The sequence below is a fragment of the Perognathus longimembris genome, chromosome 7 (genome assembly GCF_023159225.1).
Source record: "Perognathus longimembris pacificus isolate PPM17 chromosome 7, ASM2315922v1, whole genome shotgun sequence".
NCBI lineage: Eukaryota > Metazoa > Chordata > Mammalia > Rodentia > Heteromyidae > Perognathus > Perognathus longimembris.
In genome coordinates this window covers 12,262,332-12,287,161 of record NC_063167.1, presented here as the reverse complement: position 1 = coordinate 12,287,161, position 24,830 = coordinate 12,262,332, and the positions used below count along the sequence as shown (strand labels likewise).

General features: G+C 48.7%; 1 protein-coding gene across 1 annotated transcript; it reads right to left on the bottom strand.

Annotated features, from left to right (window-relative positions):
* Window positions 1–4,589: 4,589 nt before the first annotated feature.
* Window positions 4,590–23,191, bottom strand: Cda (cytidine deaminase). The gene is made up of 4 exons (XM_048350391.1): window positions 22,981–23,191; window positions 13,745–13,856; window positions 7,916–7,973; window positions 4,590–5,376 (listed from the first exon to the last, which is right to left on the bottom strand). The coding sequence occupies exons 1-4, from the start codon at window positions 23,132–23,134 to the stop codon at window positions 5,260–5,262; spliced, it is 441 nt and encodes a 146-aa protein (XP_048206348.1). The 5' UTR covers window positions 23,135–23,191; the 3' UTR covers window positions 4,590–5,259.
* Between the last annotated feature and the right edge of the window lie 1,639 nt (window positions 23,192–24,830).

Here is a 24,830-nt window from a genome sequence, read left to right as displayed (position 1 = left end):
CCAGCAATGGGCAACCAATGTAACCATTACACCACATACTTCCAGCCACAGAGATTAAAATTCTTGCCCAGGTAACTCCTCCTTTACCAAACCATGAAAAACTATGTAAACAGAGTAGATATTCCCCTTCTGTGCTCATAGGGTCCTATATGAGCTGCTATATGTATGGGACTCACTAGGACATTCCATTGTCTGTCCTTCTTATCTACTTACATTTATCACTTTCTATCTATAATGCACCTATTACTATCATCTATTATCTATTTTCCTATTATCTGTCATCTATCACCTGTTATCAATAATCTTCCTATATATGTATCTCTGTGTGCATGTGAGAATCAATCTATTTTTTTTTTCTTTCGGTGCTTGGGATCCACCACATCCCGGATAAACTGTACCACTGAGCTATAACCCCAGTCATTTTCATTTTTTTAATATGAACGCTTTATTTTATTTATTTATTTATTTTGGCCAGTCCTGGGCCTTGGACTCAGGGCCTGAGCACTGTCCCTGGCCTCTTCTTGCTCCAGGCTAGCACTCTGCCACCTGAGCCACAGCGCCCCTTCTGGCCGTTTTCCATATATGTGGTGCTGGGGAATCAAACCGAGAGCTTCATGTGTAGGAGGCAAGCGCTCTTGCCACTAGGCCATATTCCCAGCCCTCCCCCCCTTTTTTTTGCCAGTCCTGGGCCTTGGACTCAGGGCCTGAGCACTGTCCCTGGTTTCTTTTTGTTCAAGGCTAGCACTCTGCCACTTGAGCCACAGCACCACTTCTGGCTGTTTTCTATATATGTGGTGCTGGGGAATTGAACCCAGGGCTTCATGTATATAAAGCAGGTGCTCTTGCCACTAGGCCATATTCCCAGTCCCGTCATTTTCATTTTTGCACAGCATTTTCTGGCTTCGTTTCAGATGCAGTTCCTGAAGTCCCTCCAGTGGTCATTATAGTGTATCCTTGTCTCTGACAAAAGAAATCCTAAGCCAGGAGCTGGTGGCTCATGCTACTCAGGAGGCTGAGATCTGAGGATGGTGGCTCCAAGCCAGCAGGGCAGGAAAGTCTGTGAGACTGTTATCGCCAATTAACCACCAGAAAACAGGAAGTGGTGCTGTAGCTCAAGTGGTAGAATGCTAGCCTTGAGCGGAAAAAGCCCAGGGACAGCGCCCAGGCCCCAGGCTCAAGCTTCACGGTATCGTAAAGAGGCACATAGTTGACATCAGCAGTGGCAGCAGCTGGTGAGAGCAGCAGGACCAGTGTGCTTCTGTTTATGTCTGTGGGGATCCAGGCACTTTGGAGCACTAGAAGAGAGGACAGCCCTGAACAACAGAGCCTGGGCTGCTCTGCAAACACAGGTCCTCAGAGCTGTTCTGCAAAATGAAAATGTTCTACTTTAAACTAGCAGCCCAGCCAGATAAGTACTATTCTTTCTCCTCTCCAGGCAGCTTTGTCCCGAGGCAAGTTTCATTTCATCTGCTCCTTGGTTCCTTGTTCTTTCTGCTCCTTGTCATGAAGAACTACAATCGCTAAGACAGAGCCCCATGAAAGTGAGGACTTTCTTATTCCATGCCGTGCTCCCACGAATCCATCCCAACCCTAGCACACAGCAGACACCAAACTAGAGTGGCCTCAAATGTGATCCTCCCAATCTCTACCTCCCCAAATAGATGGGATTATAGGCATTAGCCACTGGTGTCCAGCCTCCAAAGCCCATCTTTCCTTCCTTCCTTCCTTCCTTCCTTCCTTCCTTCCTTCCTTCCTCCCTCCCCCCTTCCTCCCTCCCCCCTTCCTCCCTCCCTCCCTCCCTCCCTCCCTCCCTCCCTTTTTTGCCAGTCCTGGGGTTTGAACTCAGGGCCTGGGCTCTCTCCCTTAGCCTCTCTGTGCTCAAGGCTAGCACTCTACCACTTGAGCCACAGTGCCACTTCTAGCTTTTTCTGTTCATATGGTACTGAGGAATTGAACCCAGGGCTTCATGCATGCTAGGTGAGCACTCTACCACTAAGCTACATTCCTAGTCCCCCTCCAAAGCCATTTCTAATGAAAAGCAGACAGCAGTGATATTGGTTAGGAGGTCCAGATAAGTTTGGTTCATCATAAGCTGAGTGGAAAAGCCACAGTCCTCTTTGGCAGAACACTTACCTGCATATGCTAAGGTAAAGACCCAGGGAAGGGCAGTTTACCTGTACACTTCCTGCCCTCCAGGTCCTTGCCTATGTCAGGAGAAAACGACTCTTTTACCACTTGAGCCATGCCTCTAGCCCTTTTCAAATTTACTTTATTGTTATTATATTATAGAGGTGATAATAGAGAGGGATTACAATTATACGAGTCAGGTAATGAGTACCTTTCTTTCATACAGTGTCTTCTGTTCCCTCGTTTCTCCCATTCCCTCCCATCTCCACTTTTGTCAGTGTCCAGTGAGCTCCACTGCTGCACTTTTTCACTTTTCCCTCGAGTTCTGCACCCTTCCCCCAACCCTTCTGAAGGTGTGTACACGTGAATACACCATACATAAAGAAGACAGAGTCATCAAAAACTAACAATAAAAAGAGGTCTCTTGTTTCCATATCTTTCTAATAGGGCTTATAAAACCTCACCATCTTAGAGTTTACTGTTAGCTTCTGTAACTCCATTTTGCTTTTGTGACTCCTTCTTAAAGAAGGGACTGCACCCCTACCTATGGGACTAATTCCTTAGGGCTTGACATTTAAAGATATATGTATTCACTGTCCACTGTTCCGTTTATATTTCTAGGTAATGAGTCATAGAAACAGGTCATGTTGCCCTCACTCAGTGCTTGCTTACAGCATTGTCAATTACGCTTCTGTAACTTCGTGCTTGGGCTTGTACCCACAGGAAAAGACTCTCCACCCCTGAGCAAATAAGGAGGTGGGTTTTATGCTTTAAAAGGGGCCACAAGACCAGGCTGGGGACTGCACTTTTGAGCACCTGACTGCCCAGTGTAGTCCTGGCCTGTAATAAAGACTTTTGATTGGCTGTACTCTGTGTTTGTGATCTCTCCTGGTGGTCTTCCCCCCAACATCCTGCAGTTTGTTTCAATATGTATACTATTTTATAGGCATTTAGGCATTGCACCTTTGTGTTTCTTTTCCTAAGAGTATACTCTTGTTCTCAGTGACTATCTAGAATCCTGTGTAATTTGACATATCCCAGTGCAGATCTAATTTACATCTAATTTCTGCATATCAGGAAGAATATGCACCTTTTGTCTTTCTGAGCTTGGCTTACCTCACTTCACATGATTTGTTCTAGTTCTGTCCATTTCCCTGTGAATAGCATTATTTTATTCTTTCTAATGGCTACATAAAATCCCATTGTGTATAGATTCCAGATCCACTCATCTGTGTGCCTCCAGCCCTTTTCACAGTGGATATCTTTGAGGTGGGGTCTTGCTTTATGTCCTGGCTAACCTGGGCTGTGATTCTCCTATTTGTGCTTCTTCGTGTCTCTGGGGATGACAGGTGTGCCACTGTACGCGGCCATTGGTTGAGATAAATTTTCAAGAACTTCTTTCCAGGATGTCCTTGAACTTATATTCCCTGATCTCCACCTACCAAGAAGCTGGGGTTACAGGCTTGATCCTCCACTCCTGGCACTGAGGTTGTAGTCTTCATGCCTACCTTCCACAATGCCAGCCTAGTGGCCAGCCTGTTCCCCTAATCAGCCTTTATCATTCTGTGTGTGTATGAGAGAGAGAGGCAGACAGAGACACAGAGAAAACATGAAGGAGACAGACCCTCCTGGCCCTCCTCACACTCCAGAGTAAAGCTTGCCCCCACTGTGCCCACTGTCCACACATGGCACTGCCTGGATCACGGTGTGAATTCTGCACATTAGACCTGTCTGCACTTCTCTCTCCCTGTCAGACTATGTTCCACAAGGGCAGAGACTGTTCCATATACATTTTTTCTCTACAGTATTTAGCATTTTTGATGTATAAGCATGAGTGAATACAGCCAGGTGCCGGTGGCTCTCACCTGTAATCCTAGCCACTCAGGAGGCTGAGATCTGAGGATTCTGGTTCAGATCCATCCTGGGCAGAAAAGTCTACAGGACTCGTATCTCCAGTGATCCATCCCAAGCTGGAAGTGGAAATGTGGCTCAAGTTGTAGAGTGCCAGTCATGAGCAAAAAAGCCAAATGAGCATGAGGCCCTGAGTTCAAGCTCCACTACCCTTCCCCCTTCCCCCCCCCCATACACCAAAGTCACAGAACAAAAGCATGTGACACATGTGAGAAACCTTTACTGTAGCCTCTGCCTCCCCCCTACACTACAGAATCTCATTTACAGCTGGGCGGGGGGGGGGGGGGTGGAGACAGGATTCAGGCAAGTGTGGATAGACTCTTGAAATGGTGTGTTGTCAACTTCTCATCACTTAATAAATACTTGAGAGAATCAACTTACAAGAAGAAATGTTTTATTTTGGCCATGGTTGGGTGAACCCACTGTCTTGAGGCCTCTGGCTGGGGAGGCAGCACAACTTGGCAAGAGGAAAACCTTGCTTCCCTCATGACTAGGAAATTAGAAACAGGAAAAGGAAGGGACTGGGTTCCTCCCCTTTTTTCTGAGGACATGCCCCCATCGACCCCTCTTCCTCCCACTAGGCCCCACCTCTTAAAGGTCCACTACCTCCCAGTAGTTTAACAGGCTGGTGCCAAGCCTTTAACACATGGGCCTTGGAGGGCCATCCCAGAGGTCAACTATGTAGTGATGGGTACCAGCAGTCAGCCCAGCCTAGGGGTCTCCCATCTGGGAACACAGAGGCAAGAAGCCCACAGACTCAGACTCTACCCAGAAAGGCACATAGTTCTTCCAGCAGAACATGCCCAGCTCTTTCTACCCTCTCTGTCCCTCTTAAAAGCTGCCAGCAGTAATAGAGACAAAGAGAAAAGCATATTCTTCTGAGTCAGAATGCTCTGTGATGTTTGTGATCATAAAAGTCCCGTGGAGCAAGGTAAAAGCTCAGGGAGTCTGGTGGAAAAGCAGGCCAGGCTTAGTATTTTAAAGATGGTGGCAGTGGTCAGGGTTTCCGGGGTGCAGGGATTTTGAGGAGGGGCTCTGGGTCAGGCCTTGTGAAATCCAAGCACCAAGGATTTTAACCTGGAAGTTACCTCTCCCAGCCCCTGGAGGGTTGAAGCCCATGTGTCAGATGACCCAGGCCTTATGACGTTTCTGAGGGCTATCTCCTTTAGCCCCTGCGAGAATTCAGGCTCTCCCAGGCAGTGGGTGTTCTCTGGCCATCCATCAGTGAGTCTTCTGCAGGTCCTCGGGCCCGAAAGAGGCTGGCAGCAGCTCCTGAACTGTCCTGACAACATAGGTACCATCCGGCTTGGTCATGTACACAGCCCAGTCACTGCCAAACTGGAAAAGAGGTGGAGCCAGTGTGATTGAGGCAGTATTAGAGGGCTTATAGAGACACACTTGAGTCTGGCTCTCCCATGTACCATGTCATACCCCTCTCTGTGCCTTAGCTTACCCAGGGTAAAGGCAGTGAGGCTGCATATGTTTCCCAATCTTTCTATACTCTGAGATCTCTACTTGCTCCCTGGGTAGATTTTTTTTTTTTTGCCATCCTGGGGCTTGAACTCAGGGCCTGAGCACTGTCCCTGGCTTCTTTTGCTCAAGGCCAGCACTCTACCACTTGAGCCACAGCACTACTCTGGCCTTTTCTCTGAGGAATCGAACCCAGGGCTTCATGTATGCGAGGCAAGCACTTTACCACTAGGTCATATTCTCAGCCCCCTGGGTAGATACTTTTCAAAATAACTTATTTACTTACAACTTTTATTTATTTATTTGTGATTTTTTTTTTTTGCTGTACAGAATTTGAACTTGGGGCCTCTCACTTGCCTCCGTAACTTGAGCCACACTCCCAGCCCTTTTGGCTTTAAGTTTGTTTTTCAGATGGGGTCTTATGCTTCTACCCAGGGCTGGCCTTGGGATCACAGTTCTCCTACCTCCACCTCCCTAGAAGCTAGGATTATGGACACACACTACTACACCCAGCTTAGTGATTGGGATGGAGGCTTGCTAACTTTATTTTTTTGGCCTGGGTTGGCCTCAAACCTCAATCTTTCCATCTCTGCCTCTTGTGTAGCTAGCTAGGATTACAGGTGGGAGCCATTACTCTCAGCCCTATTTATAATTTTTTTGCTTGGATAAATGATAACTATTTGGGGTTATCTTTTGTGTGTGTGTGCATGCTTGTACTAGGGCTTGAACTCAGAACCCTGAAGTCTCATTTGCCATTTTTACTTAAGTCATAACTCCACTTGTAGCTTCTTGCTGGCTAACTAGAGATAAGAGACTCACAGCTTTGTCTGTTCAAGATGTGGCTCTGAACTGTGATCCTCAATTCTCAGCTTCTTGAGTAGCTGGAATTATAGGCATGAGTCACCATGCCCAACTTAAACTCAGTGTCTTCAAATGTTGGGGAGATTTAAATCAGTGGCAGCCTCAAGGAAACAGCTTGGCGTTATCACCAGGCCCAGAGTCTGCCTGGTCCAGGCATGGTGAGATTCAGAGTTTATTGGTGGAAGATATCTGGGTGCATAGAAGGTTGTCAGTTCATGCAGCCATCGTGATTGTTAGGTTGGCTGCCAGAAAGCGCTCAGGTTTGCAGCCTATTTTCCTTCCATTCTTCTGTCTGAATCACCAAGCCATTACCAGACACCATCAATCTTCTGGCTATTTCAGAATTAATGTTCTAAGGGGAAATTTTCCTGCCTGGCAGGCTCTGCCTGAGGCCATGGACAAAAGCCCACTGCAGGCAGTCTAGAAGGCAAATCTTCTAAGCAAGCACCACCCTGGCCCCCAGGCCTCATCTCTTATCATTTGCATTTGGTTTCATTCTCTCCTCTCCCTCCTTCAGCTCTTTCATAAGCCACCTTTCTCCTTTGCCAACATCTAATCTGGAGAAAGCAGCAAGGAGCAAGTGGGCCACATTGGGGCATTGTGAACCAGAGACTGGGTGCCAAATTGTGACTTCCCTCTGTGACCTCAGATACCGCCGTTCTGCTGGCAGCCCTGTGTGCCCTCGCAGTCATGCACATTGCGTTGTGTGAATGCTGCACCTGTCTAGTGATAGTTTTCATTTACATCTGGGAAATGAGCTTTGCAAACCCTGCCTGGTTTGCAGTACTGGCAGAAGCAGTGGGAAGACTGAGATATTGAGAGCCCACAGAATCTCCGAAGCCCCAAGGCAGAAAGGCAAAGCTGAAACAATGAGCACAGCCCCAGCTGGATGTGGGTGTGGTGGCATGCACCTGTCATCCCAGGTGTGTGGGAGGAGGAGAAAGGAGGATTGCAGTTTGAGGCCAGTCCAGTGAGACCCAATCTCAAAGAACCACAGTCAAAGGCCACATAGCTAATATTCAGGTTTTCGCCTCTGTGCAACTGCTCAACTCTGCTGTCCTAGAACCAAAGTGGCCACAGAAGGCACTTGGATGAATGCACATAACTGTGTCCCAATAAAACTTTATTCGCAACCGAGTGGTAGGCTGAGGGAGGGGTGGAGTCTTCCAACCCCTGATCCAGAGCCTTCTCTCTGTCCTCTTCACACCATCTACTGTCCTGTGGGGTTTTGCTACTGTACTCTTCACTCTCAGAAACTGCTGCTTATTTCTTTCTTGCCCTGCTTATTTCCTGCCTCCTGTACCTGCCTGCACACACTCTGAGGGCAGGCAGTACTTGGCTTCCCAGTGCTGGATCAGTGCTTGGGACCAATGATGACATGCCTTCAGGAAGTGTTGGCTTCTGGAAGTGTTGCAAGCCTTGAAAGGCCTGAGTATCACCAGCTGAGCAGTCATCGCATGCCCCTGCTCACAGCTGTGTTGCTATGGTGCCCTGGGAAGGCCAGAAGGCACGGGTTTTCCATCCTGGGAAGAAGAGGAGCTCTTACCTCTCTCATGACTTGCCTGCAGCCCCCACACGGTGAGATGAAGTCATCCTGCAGGTCACTGTGGAAGCAGAGAAGGCAGCTCTGATCAGTCTGTCCCAAGGCACTGGGGCATTTGCTCAGTTCCTGACTCACAGGTTCTGGGCCCTCGAGGCTAAGAAGGCAATCAGGCAACTCTCCATACTTCCACAAGGTGAGGCCACTGGGCTCTGTGGTCATTAGTATGCCCAGTAAACTAATTAATATTGAGCACTTACTCTCGGTCACATACACACCCCTCAGAGACAGAGAGACAGAGGTAGAGAACTTGGCTCTGGGTGACAGAAAGCTGGATGAGTCATGGTTTTGTTTTGTTTTTTTTGGCCAGTCCTGGGCCTTGGACTCAGGGCCTGAGCACTGTCCCTGGCTTCTTCCCGCTCAAGGCTAGCACTCTGCCACTTGAGCCACAGCGCCGCTTCTGGCCGTTTTCTGTATATGTGGTGCTGGGGAATCGAACCTAGGGCCTCGTGTATCCGAGGCAGGCACTCTTGCCACTAGGCTATATCCCCAGCCCCGAGTCATGGTTTTAAACAAACTGAAGTATAAAAGGGATAAGCCCTGCCATTGAGGTGAGAGTGAATTGTTTACAGAGCGTGGTATTTGGCCCCATCCTTGGAAGAAAGGGTAGAGTTAACATATCACTATCTAGTGATCACCCCTTGTACCAGGCACCTGACATATGTCATGTCTTTTCACCTTCAGAACTTGGGTGGTATTGCAGTAAGGAGGCTGGGTCAAAGTAACTTCTCACAGCCTTCTTGGTGCCTTGTTGGGTGGAGGGGGCTTTCCACCTAGTGCTGAAAAGCCTAGAGTGAAAGAGGCCATTCATTGATTGCAGGCAGCATGCTGTTTAGCCTTAGGAGAGCTTTCTTTCTTTCTTTCTTTCTTTTTTTAATAATTACTTATTTATTGTCAAAGTGATGTACAGAGGGGTTACAGTTTCATACTTAAGGCCGTGGGTACATTTCTTGTACTATTTGTGATCTCCTCCCTCATCTCCCCCTCCCCCTCCCCTTAGGAGAGCTTTTGCTACACAGAATGCTGGCCTCCGGTTTCCCCTCAGTGGTTTGAGTCACTCACCTTTGAGTAGCCTCCAAGTATCTCCCTATATGGAAAATGTGAGGCGTATCCCCTATATGGAAGGTTTAAGCTGACTCCTGAGCTATTTCCTTAGGTGGGAAGTTGTGCTGGCACCCAAGCTCCTTCCCTATATGGTCTGGTCTGCTTCTGTTGGAGAGGGGCCCCACCCACGCATGTGTTTTTTGTCTTTGAAAGCTTGGTTCAAGCTTTGTTCTGGGCTTCAAGTCTTTGAGACAGGAGTCTACCTGCGGACGCTGGCTCTCCAAAGAAGACTCCCAATTTGACCTTCCAAAATGTGGCTTCTCTGTTTTCTAGAGACTGAGTTGCTATTTTACAGGTAAGGAAATAGGTTCAGGTGTTTAAAGTATCAGAGTTCTGTAGGCAAAAGAAATAAATAGCTTGTGCAAAAGCCCTGGGACATGAAAACAATAAGCTGCATGTGGATCAATGAGAAAAATAGACTCCTAGCATCTGAGAAAGCCTAAGACATGTCAGGGTTGCCTGTGAGAATAAGCCCCTTCAGGCAATCCATCAGCTCTGAGCAGGACAAAGATGGTGCCTCCAGAGCCCTGGTTTCACTCTAGGTGCCTCCCTGCTGCCTGCTGCCCACACAGGTGCACTTCTGGATTTCATACCTCTGGGAAGAACATGGGATTTAAATTGTGGTTCTTGGTTGGCTTTTTGTTTTCCTAACTGTGTGTGATTCTGAGTCATCTTAAGCCCTCCAAGGCTTGTTTCTTTGCCTATAAGCTGTGGCTGGTTACATCATCTACTTCTAAGGAATGCAAGCAGCAGCATGAAGTAAGTGTATGAAAGGCTTGGGCATGGTAGCTGGCGGCTCACAACTGTGATCCTTAGTTATTCTGGAGGCTAAGATCTGAGGACTGTAGTTGGAAGCCATCCCTAGCAGGAAAGTCTACAAGACTCTTATTTCCAATTAATCAGTAAAAAGCTGGAAGTAGAGGTGTGACTCAAGTGATAGAGCATCAGCCTTGAGCAAAAGAGCTAAGGGACAGAATCCGGGTCCTGAATTCAATCCCCAGTACTAGTAAGACAACAACAAAAAGATAGGGTCTCAATAACTTTGACCCAAGAGCTTCCTCCCTCTGCCTCCTGAGTAGCTAAAGCAGGATTTGAGAATCTGTACACTCTGCCTTTGGTGTTGTTGATTCCCATCACCTCCCATCCTGGAGCTTGAACTCAGGGCCTGGGCTGTGTCTCTGAGCTTCTTTACTCAAAGCTAGCACTCTATCACTTGAGCCACAGCTCCACCGCCAGCTTCTTTGATGGTTAAGTGGAAATAAGAGTCTCACAGACTTTCCTACCTGGATAGGCTTGGAACCTCACTCCTCAGATCTCAGACTCCTGAATAACTAGAATTACAGGTGTGAGCCATTGATGCCCAGCCAGAAGTCATGATTTTTTACTGCACAATAGTTTTAATTTGGTACATACTCCATGGCAAGAATAATGCAGAAATCATTTCATCGTACCCCGTGGCAGTCCATGGAATTGTGTTCCTCTCCTGAATGTCACAGTAGAAGGCCAGGCTCATAGATCCTGAGCACCAAGGCCAGGATGGACAGTGAAGAAGGATCGGAAGCCAGGTCTCACCTGGAACCTGGGCTTTCAGCCACACCTCCACATCCCTGCCGAGAGTGAGCAACGAGAGCCGGAAACAAGCTGAAGGACCTTGCTTCACCATGCCCTTCACCCTGTCCTGTCATTTGCCGAGAGTTCTGTGGTTGTGCCAACTTTGATCACACACAGAGATCGGGCCTATCCAACTGGAGGGGCTGGAATGCTATTAAACTGGTGGGCGCAGCTGGGACCCCCGTGTGGCCACCTTATCTCTCTGCCAGTAAAGTCCAGCCTGGCTCTTCCCACACAGGGTTCCTTCCCGAATGCATTCTCCATCCTTCTGAGTCTCAGGGAGACTCAGACTGTTCAGCCCTACCCAGTGTTAACAAGGGAGATGACACTTCCCACTCCACCTCGAATCCCCATTTGCAATTTAACAAGCCACTAGCGCCATAATGATTGCGTTCTGGCTAGGGATGAGGCTGAATTCTCAGAGTAGAGCAGTTGGGTACTGGGAAAATGTGAGTTTTATGCAAATAAGGACATTTGATAATCATTGCTAGCAATACCCAGTCATGTTTAAAAGTAGATATTAACCAAGAGAAAAGCCTTTCACTTGGAAAATTCTAGCAAGTAAGGAGACTGTGCTATTATCCTTTTGTTGACTTTGGTCTCTCTTTCTCCAGAATGCCATTTTTTTAGATCAGTTTTAAAATTGAGTTATTTCTCTTATTTTCTTTTCTCTCCCCACCTCCCTCCCAAGTTCAGTCACATCCAGATCTCTGCTCATCTGCACAAAATGTTCCCAGCACAGCCTCATGTATTGTCTAGAAGCTGAAAGAAAGCCAGGACAAACCTCCATTACACTGACAACTCCTAGAATCAAGGCATTTCTCCCTAAGTGCCTTCTTGGCTCCAGTCACTCAGAAACAAGCCTTGAATAATGTGGACCAATTGGGGCCAGACTGTAGCAAGGTTTAGGGTCCCAGAAAACCCACATGGGAGCCTAGCACCAGTGGCTCATACCTGTCATCCTAGCTACTCAGGAGGCTGAGATTTAAGGATCCTTTAAGGCAGGAAAGACTATAAGGCTTTCATCTCTAGTTAACAACTAAATGCAGGAGTGAAGCTGAGGTTCAAAAGGTTGAGTGCCAACCTTGAACAAAAAAAGCAAGAAGCAGTGCCCAGGCCTTGAGTTCAAGCTTCAGAATGGGAGAGAGAGAGAGAGAGAGAGAGAGACAGAGACAGAGACAGAGACAGAGACAGAGACAGAGAGACAGAGAGAGACAGAGAATTTCCACATGGGAGCTACTGGCTCATACATCTGTAATCTGACCTACTCAGGAGGCTGAGATCCAGAGAATTGTGGTTCAGAGAGAGTTAAAGCAGATAACTCTGTGAGATTCCATCTCCAAAATAATCAGCATAAAGATAGATTTGAAGCGTGGCTCAAGTGGTAGAGCATCAGTTGAGTAAGCAAGCCAAGTGACTGAGTTCATCCCACTGCTAGAAAAAGCAAAAACAAAATAAACAACAAAAAATCCCCATAAACAATGGGTTTGGCCTTCATCAGCCTTGTTCTAAGACTCCTGTTTGCTCTGGCCTGGGAAAGGGCTGCAGCGCCTTCCGTAAGCAGAAAGGATAGGCTCACAGTACCTAAAGACCAATGCTTGGCAACCATGTGGCCTCTTCTTGGTGAGGTAACCATTTCCTGCATTGTTCTTGTAACATTACCTCAATAAGAACTCTGTCATTTGTAGACAATGCAAAAGTTCACACAAAAGTAACCCACCATTAAACCATTAAATAGATGGTTCCCAACTAGTGAAAGGGTTCATTCCCAAGATTGAATCCTAAAGCCACTTGAGTCTGTGTGGTACAGGGCCCACAAGGACCTGGCAGGCTCTCAAGAGAGCCAGCCCCTGAGAAGTAGGATGTATGTTTGGTGTGTGAGAATAGTTTGGGGTTCTTTTTTTTTTTTTTTTTGCCAGTCCTGGGCCTTGGACTCAGGGCCTGAGCACTGTCCCTGGCTTCTTTTTGCTCAAGGCTAGCACTCTGCCACTTGAGCCACAGCGCCACTTCTGGCCATTTTCTGTATATGTGGTGCTGGGGAATCGAACCCAGGGCTTCATGTATACGAGGCAAGTGCTCTTGCCACTAGGCTATATCCCCAGCCCTAGTTTGGGGTTCTTGTTCAGCCAGAACCTGGCTAGAATCTATAATCAGGTTCTGCTATAGTGAAAGTCTTCCTGGCTATCACCCTACCAAGCCTGTTCTGGCACCTAGAAGAGACCCTTGGCTTATTCAGATTGAGAGAGAGAGAGAGAGAGAGAGAGAGAGAGAGAGAGAGAGAGAGAGAGAGAGAGAGAGAGAGAGAAAGAGAGAGAGAGAGAGAGAGAAGAGAGAACTCAGGAGGACAGAAGAATGTCAGATCTCTGAGCACAGCATGATGCAGCAACATTAACTCTGAGTAAATGACAACAGGAGGACCTGAATCTTGTCCCTGCTCTTCCACTAGCCCCAAGGAAAGTTGTTCAACTTCTCTGGGTCTCAGCTATAAAATGTAGTGGCAAGGAAGTCTGTTTAGATGATTGTTAGGTCCCCAGCATTTTGTGTGTGTGTGTGTGTGTGTGTGCACACACTAGGGCCTGACCTCACTTAGCTGTTTCACTCAATACTGGTCCTCTACCACTTGGGGTATACTTTCACTTCTGGCTTTTTGGTGGTTAATTGGAGATAAGAATTCCATAGATTTTTCTGCCCAGGCTGTCTTCAAATCATGATTTGCAGACCTCAGCCTCCTGAGTAGTTTAGGATTACAGGTGTGAGCTGCCAGCACCCAACAGCCTTGTACTTCTTTGTGAAGATTTTGAACTTTGGGTTTGGGGAGCAGGGATACAGCTGCCCTTGTGTTAGAGTTGCCTAGGCTGTTTTCCTCCCCGTTAGGCTCACTGAGAACAGAGACCATCTCTTATTTATCTCCTTACAGTGCTGAGCTCAGGATCCTATCCCAGTACATGGCACACAGAACATGCACAATAGGCCTGCGTGAGGTGGATGAATGATCAGGTCATAGGGGGTGGTGACAGGAGAGAGGAATGAGTGTCATTTTGACCTGTTTGCCCCACTCACCTGGAGATAGCGATGGCCCTGAAATCCTTGTGCCCTTCTGAGATGGCCTTCTGGATAGCAGTCCGCTCAGCACACACGCTCAGCGGGAAGCAGGCATTTTCTATGTTGCATCCTGAGGGGAGAGGAGATACAGCAGTAGGTCCAGAACCACTTCCTGCTGCCACTTCCCAGCTCACCCATTCCGGGATGAGAGGGGCTCCACGTTTTCAACCAGGTGGGGAAGGAGAGAGCAGTTTGGCCTGCAACACTGGAGGCTGCAGGGCCCTTGCACCATGGGCCTTTCTCAACAATGCCCACTGTTAGGAAAGATCAAGTGGAATGAAGGAGAGAGGAGACAGAGAACTCAATATGTCAGACAAGGATTGAATTGTCGCTGGAGAGAGGCACCAGCTAACTCTAAACAGAGTCAGAGATACAGGGGCATGGAGGGAGGGGGTCAAGGTCTAAATATAGGAAAATGAGGAAACTGTTTGGTAGTGCAATTGGGCAGTGTTGCAGGTCTTGCCCAGGGGCAGTGTGTACCTCCAGAAAGAGCTAGGAGTGAGGTCTTTCTGAGACTGTGTGTGTGTGTGTGTGTGTGTGTGTGTGTGTGTGTGTGTGTGTAGTGGAGGTGTGTCAGTGGGCCAGGAAGAAAGTAGGGGGTTATGAGAACAATGCAGATTCCCATCACCCACCACCTCTGTTTCCCTAATGCCTCCATCCTGGTAGAGTCAGAGTGGCAGAGAATACCAAGCAACCTCATCACCCCTGCAGAGGTCAAGGTCAAAGGAGAAATTGAGGCTTGAGGAGAATGAGAGAATGATAATCTGATAGGATAAAAATTCATGGTGTCGGGCTGGGGATATAGCCTAGTGGCAAGAGTGCCTGCCTCGGATACACGAGGCCCTAGGTTCGATTCCCCAGCACCACATATACGGAAAACGGCCAGAAGCGGCGCTGTGGCTCAAGTGGTGGAGTGCTAGCCTTGAGCGGGAAGAAGCCAGGGACAGTGCTCAGGCCCTGAGTCCAAGGCGCAGGACTGGCCAAAAAAAAAAAAAAAAAATTCATGGTGACTAACCTGGGTGCTGGTGGCTCATGCCTGTATCCTGAGCTACTCAGGAGGTTGAGATCTGAGGACTGGCGTTCAAAGCCAGTCCCAGGCAGGAAAGTCCCTGGGACTCTTTTCTCCAATTAACCACTAAAATCCAGAAGTGGAGCTATGGCTCAACTGGTATAACACTAGTGTCGGTCAAAAAAGCCAAGCAAGACCACAAACTCCTGAGTTCAATCCCCAGCAGTGACACTAATGAGAAATAAAAAAGAAAAGAAAGAAACCTAGTCCCGCATTCTCCTTTCTGTCTCACCTTATTTCCCAGCATGTAATTCAAGTGGAAGCAGCCATATTTTCTCACATGGCCTTGCTATTGGCTAAAGGATAAGTACCTGACCCAAATGAACCAACCAATCAGAATTCTTCTCTGTGTGGACTGTCATTTCCTCTGAGTGTGGGCTCTCATGTTTCCATTCATGATAGAAGACAAATGCACAGGTGCATAAGAGATGAGAGACAGTGGGGAAAAATCCTGGCCTGAGGCAACTGTCCCTGATGCCCAACTCCAACTCCAACTCTTCTCACAGTTTAGCTCATGACCCCATACACGCTGTTCTTATTTTCAGTAGTTGGTGTATATTTCTATCATTGAAGCTGTACAGAAACTATCATACAGTTGAGATACAGGTCCTAGAGTAACCCAAAATTACAGCCCTTAGAGCCAGGTGCTGGTGGCTTACTAGAGCCACCCAGTAGTGACCCGGCCACCCAGAAGGCTCACATCCGGAAGAGTGTGGTTTGAAGCATCCCAGGCAGAAAAGTCTGCATTTCTAAGCAGCAAACATCTGGACTATAGGTACAGCTTAAACAGTAGAGTGCCAGTCTAACAAGTGCAAGGCCCTGAATTCAAATCCTAGTACCACCAGAAAACAAATTGTGCCAGGCATTGGGGGCTCACATTTGTAATCCTAGCTACTCTCAGGAGGCTGAGATCTAAAGATTGCAATTCAAAGCCAGTCTGGTGAAGAAAGTCCCTGAGACTCTTATCTCCAATTAACAACCAGAAAACTAGAAGTGGCACTGAAGTTCAAAGTAATAGAGCCTTGCACAAAAAGAGCTTCGAGTTGGGCTTAAGCCTGGAATTCAAACCTGTCTGATAAAAACAAAAAAAAATTGCAACCTTCAAAACAGTGATGAACATTTATTATATGCCTACTTTGGCCAAGCATTTGTTTGTGCTAAAATGTGAATTATTACAACTGCAAAAACTAGGTTCTTATGAGCCAGCCTCTCTGCTAGGTCAAAGTTGACCCTTGTGTCTAAGCTTGTCTTCCCAGCCAGGTTCCTGATCCCCACCTGAAATGGCTTTTTTTTTTTTTTTGCCATTCCTGGGGCTTGAACTCAGGGCCTGAGCTCTGTCCCTGGCTTCTTTTTTCTCAAGGCTAGCACTCTACCACTTGAGCCATAGTGCCACTTCCAGCCTTTTCTGTTTATGTGGTGCTGAGGAATCAAACCCAGGACTTCATGCATGCAAGGCAAGCACTCTGCCACTAAGCCACATTCCCAGACCTGAAATGACTTCTTTTAAACACCTCTCTGGTCTGACCATGCTTGCCCATGGCACTCATCCTTGCTGATCCTCTGTACTTGACTTTGCTTCTCCGGAATTCTAGTTCCTGACAGCCCTGGCCTTCCCACCTGCTCTGCCCTGTCCCTGCCTCAGGCCTGACATTTTACCCACCAGACATGAGTCACACAAATCTTGGGTTTCTTGTATATGCTGCTAAAATGAATGGCCACACTTACAGGCAAACCAGTCTCCGAGGACATTTGCAAGTGTCTGTGTTGGAAGTTCTCATTTCTTAGAGAAATCTTCCTTTGCCATGTATATATTGTAAGGTTGATTAAAGTAGGTAGCCGATAAAGGAGAGCACCACATGGTATTCAGACAGGAGAGAAAAGTTTATTCCTGAACTGCTGGCCTGTGGCCAAGATGATGCATGGAGAGAAGGGCTGAACCTTATCTAGGGCAGGGGTGGAGAGGTGTGGCCAGGTGAGGGGACATGGCTCCCTCTAGGTATGCCAGTTACCTAGGTAACACAGGTACTGGGCGGAGACTTTAGACAGGTGGGGGCATCTGCATGGAGCCCTCCGGGATGGACCTTACATAAATCATTTCTACAGGCCAGTTTAGGAGAGAGAGAGTGTTCTGGCAGGGAGAGCCAGAACAGCCCCATATCCTGTGACTCAAAGGGTGCTTTCTTTGTAGGGACAGTCCAGCGGTTGGTCGTGCTCAGCTCTGGGACCCTTTGTCCTACAGAAGTCCCTTGTCCTCATTTGTAAAATAACAAAGACAGATTATTGAGCCCCAAATGGAAGCACCCATGCTGAGGTTCCAAACTGAAAATAAGTTTTTTTTTTTTAATCTCACATTCTAAATAAGGAGACAGGTAACAGTCAAATTTCCCTGACAGGACAGTTTCTACTGGTACAATGATGACACATTGCCTTATTCTACCCACAAACAGGCTAATTAGTGTTAATTATTTTTCTAATGTTCTATTTCCTTGTCCCCACTTTATGATGTTGGCTGTCTCCCAAAGATCCATATATTGAAGGCTTGGTCCCCTGGGTGGAGTTGCAGAGAAGTGCTGTGGCTCATTAGGAGGAGGGGCTTTATGGGAGGTCTTTAGGTCATTGAGGCGTATCCTCCATGGGGATTGTGTGAATCTGCTTACCTTTCTTGCTGCTTCCTGGAGGACAAACAGCACAGTTTCTCTGGGGGAAAGGGGCAGTAGTAAAAGCCCCTACGATAAGGGGTTAGGTAAAGATGGGCAGCAGAGAAGAGACTCTAGATCAAAAAGGTTGTGAACGCAACCCCTCAGGCCCAACTCAACCTGTTGCTTGGTTGTCAATAAAGTGTTACTGGAACAGAGCCGTGTTCATTCATCATGGTGTCTCCCATGGGGTCTATGGCCCTGTGATGGCTGGCTGACCTAAGCAGTTACAGGGAGGCCACCAGGATTGCCAAGCCTCAATGCCCTGCAAAGCCCTCAGTGGGGACTGTGGGGACCTGGTCTCCTCCATTTTCTCACTGCTTCCTGGATGGCCAGATGGGAAGTTTCCCACCATATGCTGCCCTTGCCAGAGGCCCAAAGAGTGGGGCCACTGGATCTTGGAATGCCCAGAACTTTTCTCTTTCTAAGTTAACTGCTTCAGATGTTCCCCAATAGAGATGCACATTTGACAAACACACCACGTGGGAAGGAAGGAGCATAACATTGAAATGACCAAGATGAAGTTTGTTCTTTGTTTTAGCTTCCTTTAGTCTTTTTCTCTCTATAAAACCAGCCACTTCAGCTCTACTCATGGAAGGTAATATTACCCAATCATCAAGCCAATGGACATCTTGAAACACCATTGCTGTAATCTTGTCCTTTGACACACTATGTGCACACAGTTTGTCTGCTCAAACCTCACCTCCTCAGAGAAGCCTTCCCTGATCACACTATCAAAAAAAATTGCCTCTTCCCTCTACAATTTCTCCATCCATTTATTTTCCTGTCATTTTCTTCACAACACTCAACACTTTCCAGAAATAAGTCTCTATAAGTTAATTCCCCCATTGCAATCCAAGTAGTATTCTCAGGATCCGGAAGAGGGAGGCTCTTGGTTTCATGGTCATGTCCCCACCCCATTCCAATGCTCTCCTCAGTGGGGAAAGACCTTGGGAGGTGATTAAGCTTGGATGGAGCCAGGTCAAGTGGGGAGCTCTTGTGATGAAATTAAAAAAGATCATCTCATTTTATGATAAGGAACCCAGAGTTCCTCTCTATACCACGTAAGGACACAGGGAGGGGGTGCTGGGATTGGAAAAAGGTCCCCCAACACTTGAACCTCAGGAACTGTGGACTTGCCTTCCTAATCTCCAGAACTATGAGAATAGACATCTGTTAGTTAGGCCATCCAGTCTGTTATCAAGTCCTGAGCAGACTAAGACAGATACTATTATTGAGCAGATGGAATTTCTCATTTCAGCGCCAGATGCAAAAGAATCACTGGGAGCTGATCACGGTGGCTCATGCCTGTAATCCTAGCTACTCAGGAGGCTGAGATCTGAGGATCGAGGTTCAGAGCCAGCTTGGATAGAAAATTCCATTTAACCAGAAAAAATAAAAACTGGAGACTCCACCATGAGTTCAAGCCCCACAATGATATTAAAAAAATTAAAATAATTTTTAAAAATCACTGTATTTAGGACCTCTAGCAAGTTCAAGTGTGATTGCCCAGGTTTGCTCAAAAAAGTGGGGCGGGGGGGGGGGGGCAGGGGATGGTCACTCACTGCAGATGTGAAAGGCCACCAATAGCTCCATTGCTGGCATGTCCTGGTTTACTCCAAAGCACACAGGAGGGACAGGTGGGGTGATCCCACATAGAAACCATAGTTGTCAGCCTGGACCACATAGCGCTGGGCTGAGAATGCTGCTATTCCTTGTGGTTGCCTGGACTTGCATCTGCTGGGACCTCTGTGCAGCGCTGGGTCAGCTCTCACTGACCGGGCAAGGCAGGCATGTCCAGAAGGGAAAAACCAAAGCTGGTGGCAGCATGCCAGGACACACATACCAGCCTGTCCCATACAAAGACTGTCTTATGCTCCGTGGCATTTCAGAGAGGCTGGGTTGTGAGTTTGTTTGGTGCTTTGAGGCAGGGCTAGAGCGGGGAATTACTGGCAACATCAGCAGGAAGGAAGATCTCAACAGCTTGGGCCCTAAGTCCAGGGACACTGTCTCCACTCTCTTTCCTGAGGAATCTTAATGAAGTCAAAGCAGTGTGGAGACCCACACAAGTGGGCATCGGAATCCTCCAGAGGACAAAACAGATGCAAGAGACCACTCCTAGGTTTCTGATTCACTAGATCTGTTAGAACACACAAATTGTGTTTCTAACAAGGAGATGCTGAGGCCGTGTGTCTGCGTCTACATCTAGAGGGCCACTTCTATCTCCATATTCTTGACTTCTGCCCCCTGAAAATGACCATGGATTCTAATTCAGCTATAAAGCCAAGGGATTATTTAAAATATATATATATATATATATTTTAAAACCCAGTAGAATAAAAATTTTAAAAAAAATCTGTCGGGTGCTGGTGGCTCACGCCTATAATCCTAGCTACCAATCTGAGGATCATGGTTCAAAGCTAGCCCAGGTAGGAAAGTCCATGAGACTCTTATCTCCAATGAACCACCCCAGTAAACCGGAAATGGTGCTGTGGCTTAAGTGGTAGAGCATTAGTCGAGCTGAAGAGCTCAAGAACAGTGCCCAGGCTCAGAGTTCAAGCCCTAGGACTGACCAAAACAAAACAAAACAAAAAATCATCTTTGGTTGTTTTTTTTTTCTTTCTGGCCAGTCCTGGGGCTTGAACTCAGGGCCTGAGCACTGTCCCTGGCTTCTTTTTGCTCAAGGCTAGCACTCTACCACTTGAGCCACAGTGCCACTTCTGGCCTTTTCTATATATGTGGTGCTGAGGAATCAAACCCAGGGCTTCATGTATATGAGGCAAGCACTTTACTACTACGCCATATTCCTAGCTTCCCCCCCATCCCACCCCCCCCAAAAAACCCTCATCTTTAAGCCAGGCACCAGTGATTCACACCTGTAATTCCAGCTACTCAGGAGGCTGAGATCTGAGAATCACAGCTTGAAGCCAGGCTGAGATGGGCAGATTGCTGTTTGAAGTCACTTTAGGCAAAAAGTTAGAGAGATCCCATTTCCCACCTGTGTCATCACAGCTGTGTAGGAGGCCCTTACGTTTGAAGCCAGCCCTGGGTAAAAGTGCAAGACCCTGGGCTGGGGATATAGCCTAGTGGCAAGAGTGCCTGCCTCAGATACACGAGGCCCTAGGTTCAATTCCCCAGCACCACATATACAGAAAACGGCCAGAAGCAGCGCTGTGGCTCAAGTGGCAGAGTGCTAGCCTTGAGCGGGAAGAAGTCGGGGACAGTGCTCAGGCCCTGAGTCCAAGGCCCAGGACTGGCCAAAAAAAAAAAAAGTGCAAGACCCTACCAGTAAAAATCGCTAAAGCAAAACTGCCAAAGCTCAAGTGGTAGAGAGCCTGCCTAGCAAACACAAGCCCTGAGTTCAAATCCCAGTACACACACACACACCCCAAAACTTCACCACCTCAAGTCAGATTGAACATACTCCATTACTGATATGACCCAGGCTCCAACAAGCAGTGTGGGTGCTGACTGCCCCCTATGCCAGGCATACCCACCGAATGCCAGCTCTGTCTCATAGCAACTGTGATCCTACATTACAAATGGGTAAACTGAGACTGAGAAGGTGGGGAGTGCCATAGAGTCACAGCAGGACTCCAACTCAGGGGTGTCTGACGCCAGAGCCTTCACCCTAAATACCACTGCACACCTCAGTATGGAGGGCAGCCACCAGGGCACCCATGCCAGAACGTGCTGTGGCCTGACAGGCTGGGTGCTGCCTATCATTGCTCAGGGGCTAGAAGGTGTTGTGTAGCTGTAGGGGAAGATGGAGGGTGCACAGATCCAGGACTCAGCCTTTGCCCTCTGCAGTGCAAAGTCTGGGGCCAGGGGGAGGTGGTGGGGGCAAGTATGGAGATGGAACCCATGCTAGCACATAGCAAGTGTCCTGCAAGGGCTGGCAGGGGTGCCAGTGGCTTTCTGCACCTGGAGTGGGGAGGGGCATGATAGGAGGCTTTGCAAAATATCAGCAGATTCCACCTTCAAGGCTCTGCCATGTCCATGTTGCAAGGTCGTTTGCAGAGCCAGTTAATGATCAACACTAATCTGGTCAACAGGCAGGGGCTGAGTTTCAGTGGGACGCTCAGACCCTTTGCCCCACACAAAGCAGCAGACCTCAGAGTCAGGAACTCTGGGTCACAATCCCAACTCTGTGACGTAGAGCACTTACTCTCTCTTTGAGCTTTAGTTGCCATCTCTGCCTGCAAGGCTGCCAGGATGAAATGGATGTCATTTATCTTTCTATCACAAACTAGCACTGGATCCAGGTCACTTCTCCCAGGTGTTTGAAGACCCCGGGACCTGTCACCACTACTCATTACCTGCTGTCCTGAGTGAGAATGCCCCTTAACCTGGCAAGGGTGGGTTTGAACTTTTGTTCAGATGACTTTTGTTTATTTACTCATTTTTGTGAACCCTGAGGCCTGGCCCTTGTAAAGCAAGTGCTTTATCACTGAGCTGCATGCCCAGTCTAGATGGGAGTGTCTCCAAAACCTGAAGAAAAGGTGTGGAGAAGCAGAGGCACAGAGACTCATTGCTGGACACCCAGGTTCCGCCTGGTGCTCTCCTTCAAGTTGGTGGGCCAGGCCTGGGCTGAGCTGCTTTCCTCCTGGCTCCCCATCTAGCCCTGGCACCCTTGGTGCAGGAAGAAGAGGAGACTTGTTGCGTATGGTGGCATGTATTTGTAATCCCAGCTACTCAAGAAGTGGAGACCAGAAGATCATTTGATTCTTGGGTTTAAAATGATCCAAGTCTATCTCAAAAACCATGAAAACAAAAGGAGGCCTGAGTAGAGTTCTGAACTGGAGGCCACTGGCCAGGCTGGAGGCCTGGTTCAAGTCCTAGAGGAAGCAGGAGGCCAGAAGTTTAATTCTCTGAACCTTTATATACATATACATATACATATACATATACATATACATATACATATACATATACATATACATATACATGGATAGGGCTTTGTGGATGCCAGTCCTATGTCTCTGGGCCTCAGTTTCTTCACCTAAAAGACAGGCACACTGCCTGGCACCAATGGCTCACACCTGTCATCCTAGCTACTCAGGAGGCTGAAATATGAGGATCACAGTTCAAAGCCAGCCCAGGCAGAAACGTCTGTGAGACTTATATCTCCAATTAGCCACCAGTGGGGCTGTGGCTCAAAGTGGTAGAGCACTAGCTTCGCGCAAAAGAGCTTAGGGACACCGCCCAGGCCCTGGGTTCAAGCCCCTTGAGGCACAATCTTGGGGTGGGGGGGGAGGTCACAGGTGAGAACTATCCGTAGGCACTGGAAGCTGCATTAATCCAGTTCTACCCAGCCGGGCCGGGGCTGTTCAGGATCTTGCACCCCTGGCCTAGGACAGGAGGCCTGGCCCTGGGGACCCGCGAGTGTCCCCCTGGGCCGGGGCTGGCAGAGACCTGCGCGCACTTACCTGAGAAGACCCTCCCGTCGTGCGTGAGCAGGGCGGCCCCCACGCGGAAGTGGCTGTAGGGACAGTAGGCTGACTTCTTGGCCTCGCGGGAGGACCGCAGGAGCTGCTGGACGTGCTCGGGCTCCAGGGCGCGGGAGGGAGGCTCCTGGGCCATGTCGGTCCGGGTCGGGGTGGATGTGCAGAAGCGGGAGCTGCTGGCCCGAGCTGGCCCTGGGAGGAGGTGGCTCCGCCCCGGGGTGTGTCCCTGCACGGGACCCGGGAGCTGGACTCCGGGGCTGGGACGGGGCTGGGCCGGACCTGGGCGGGGCGGGGCGGAGCGGAGCGCAGAGGGCGTGGCGGGCGAGGTTGTGCAGCGTGCGGCCCGCCCTGCACGGGGAGTGCGAGTGCGCACGTGCGCGGCACCCTCTCCGGGAGCGCCACGCGCACCGGCGCACGGATGCGCCCGGAGAGAGGGGCTGCGTCAGTAGAGCCGAGTCCAGGGATGGCCGCTCCTTTGCAGGGGGAGGCTGTGGGCACACTTTCCAGGGAAGTGGAGGCCACTGGCTAAATCTGTGTGGGATCTCAGAGGACCAGTCTCAAAGGGATTTCTGGATCATGGAGAACTTCTTTTTCTTCTTCTACATTTTCTCCTTCACTGAGGGGAGGGATGAAGCTGAAAGGGCTGCATGAGGGCAGCCATTATGACTTCCCAAGTCAGAAGTTATGAAAATCAGCCTGGAAGCTTCTTCACTTCCAGTGGTTTATCTTTAATTCCTCCCTGCCCCTACCCAGAATTTACAAGTATCCTAGCTGGAGGCGACCTTTCAGATCTTCCACATGGGTTTACTACCTTCTCCTTGCCACTTTCTCCATGAACAAACTCGGGTAGTTCCCTTGACATCCCCGAGCCCCCATTTCCTGATGTACAAGGACAGTGATCATCTCTGTTCTCCATCCCAAGACTATGGAAGGGCAAGAACCTCAGAGTTTCCCTAACTGGGCTTGAATTCCAATTCTGCCATTTGTTAGCTCCTTGGGAAGATCACAACCCTTCTCAGACAAGTGTGTGCTGTGTGCTTTTCAGTCCCCAGAGCTTTTTGCATGCTAGGCAAGCACTCTATCCCTGCACTACATCTGGAACCCTACGTCTCTAAGACAGTTTGCCCGACTGTGGAATGGAGGCACAGACAACATCTCAGGATGTGGTGGTAAGGATCCAATGAGATATTGTTTGTGCATCCAGTTTACAGACAGAGGTCCCCGGCAGGCAGGCATGGCTTTTCTGAGAGCTCAGCGAGGGCTGAGAAGAGGAAGTGGCAGAACAGAGAAGGGACAGGATGGGTGGATGACATCACACTGGGTCATGCGTGCTGATAGCTCTGTGTTTTGCAGCCGAGCATTTCTGGATCACGAGCTCCTAGCCCCCAAGCCACAGTCAAACAGCCTCGAGGTCATTGTGGAGTTAGGCAAGGCTTGCTTCATTTCCTCTTCCCTTCCTTCTCCATGCGAAGTCCCCTCCCTCTCTCTGATGTCCATCCCTCAAGAGGTTCTTGCTCCCTCTGGATGGAGATTGGGCAGGGGTGGTGGGGGTGGGGGTGGTGTCTTTGATCCCTAGATCTGACAGCAAGCAAAGCCTGCCTGGGGACTATGAAGACCGCATGGCACATAGGAAGCATTCTCAAGCATTTGAGGGTGATTGTAACCACAACTGCAGGAAGGGCGGTGGATGGCAACTGCGGGTCTGGCAGATTCCTCTACAGTGTGGTTCCTGTCTCCTGCCCTGTCTTCACCCGTCCTACCCCAGCCCTGCCTGGCTCCATGCCTAGACTGGTGATTCCACAGAGCTAGATGTTGGATGGCCTTCCAGGCTA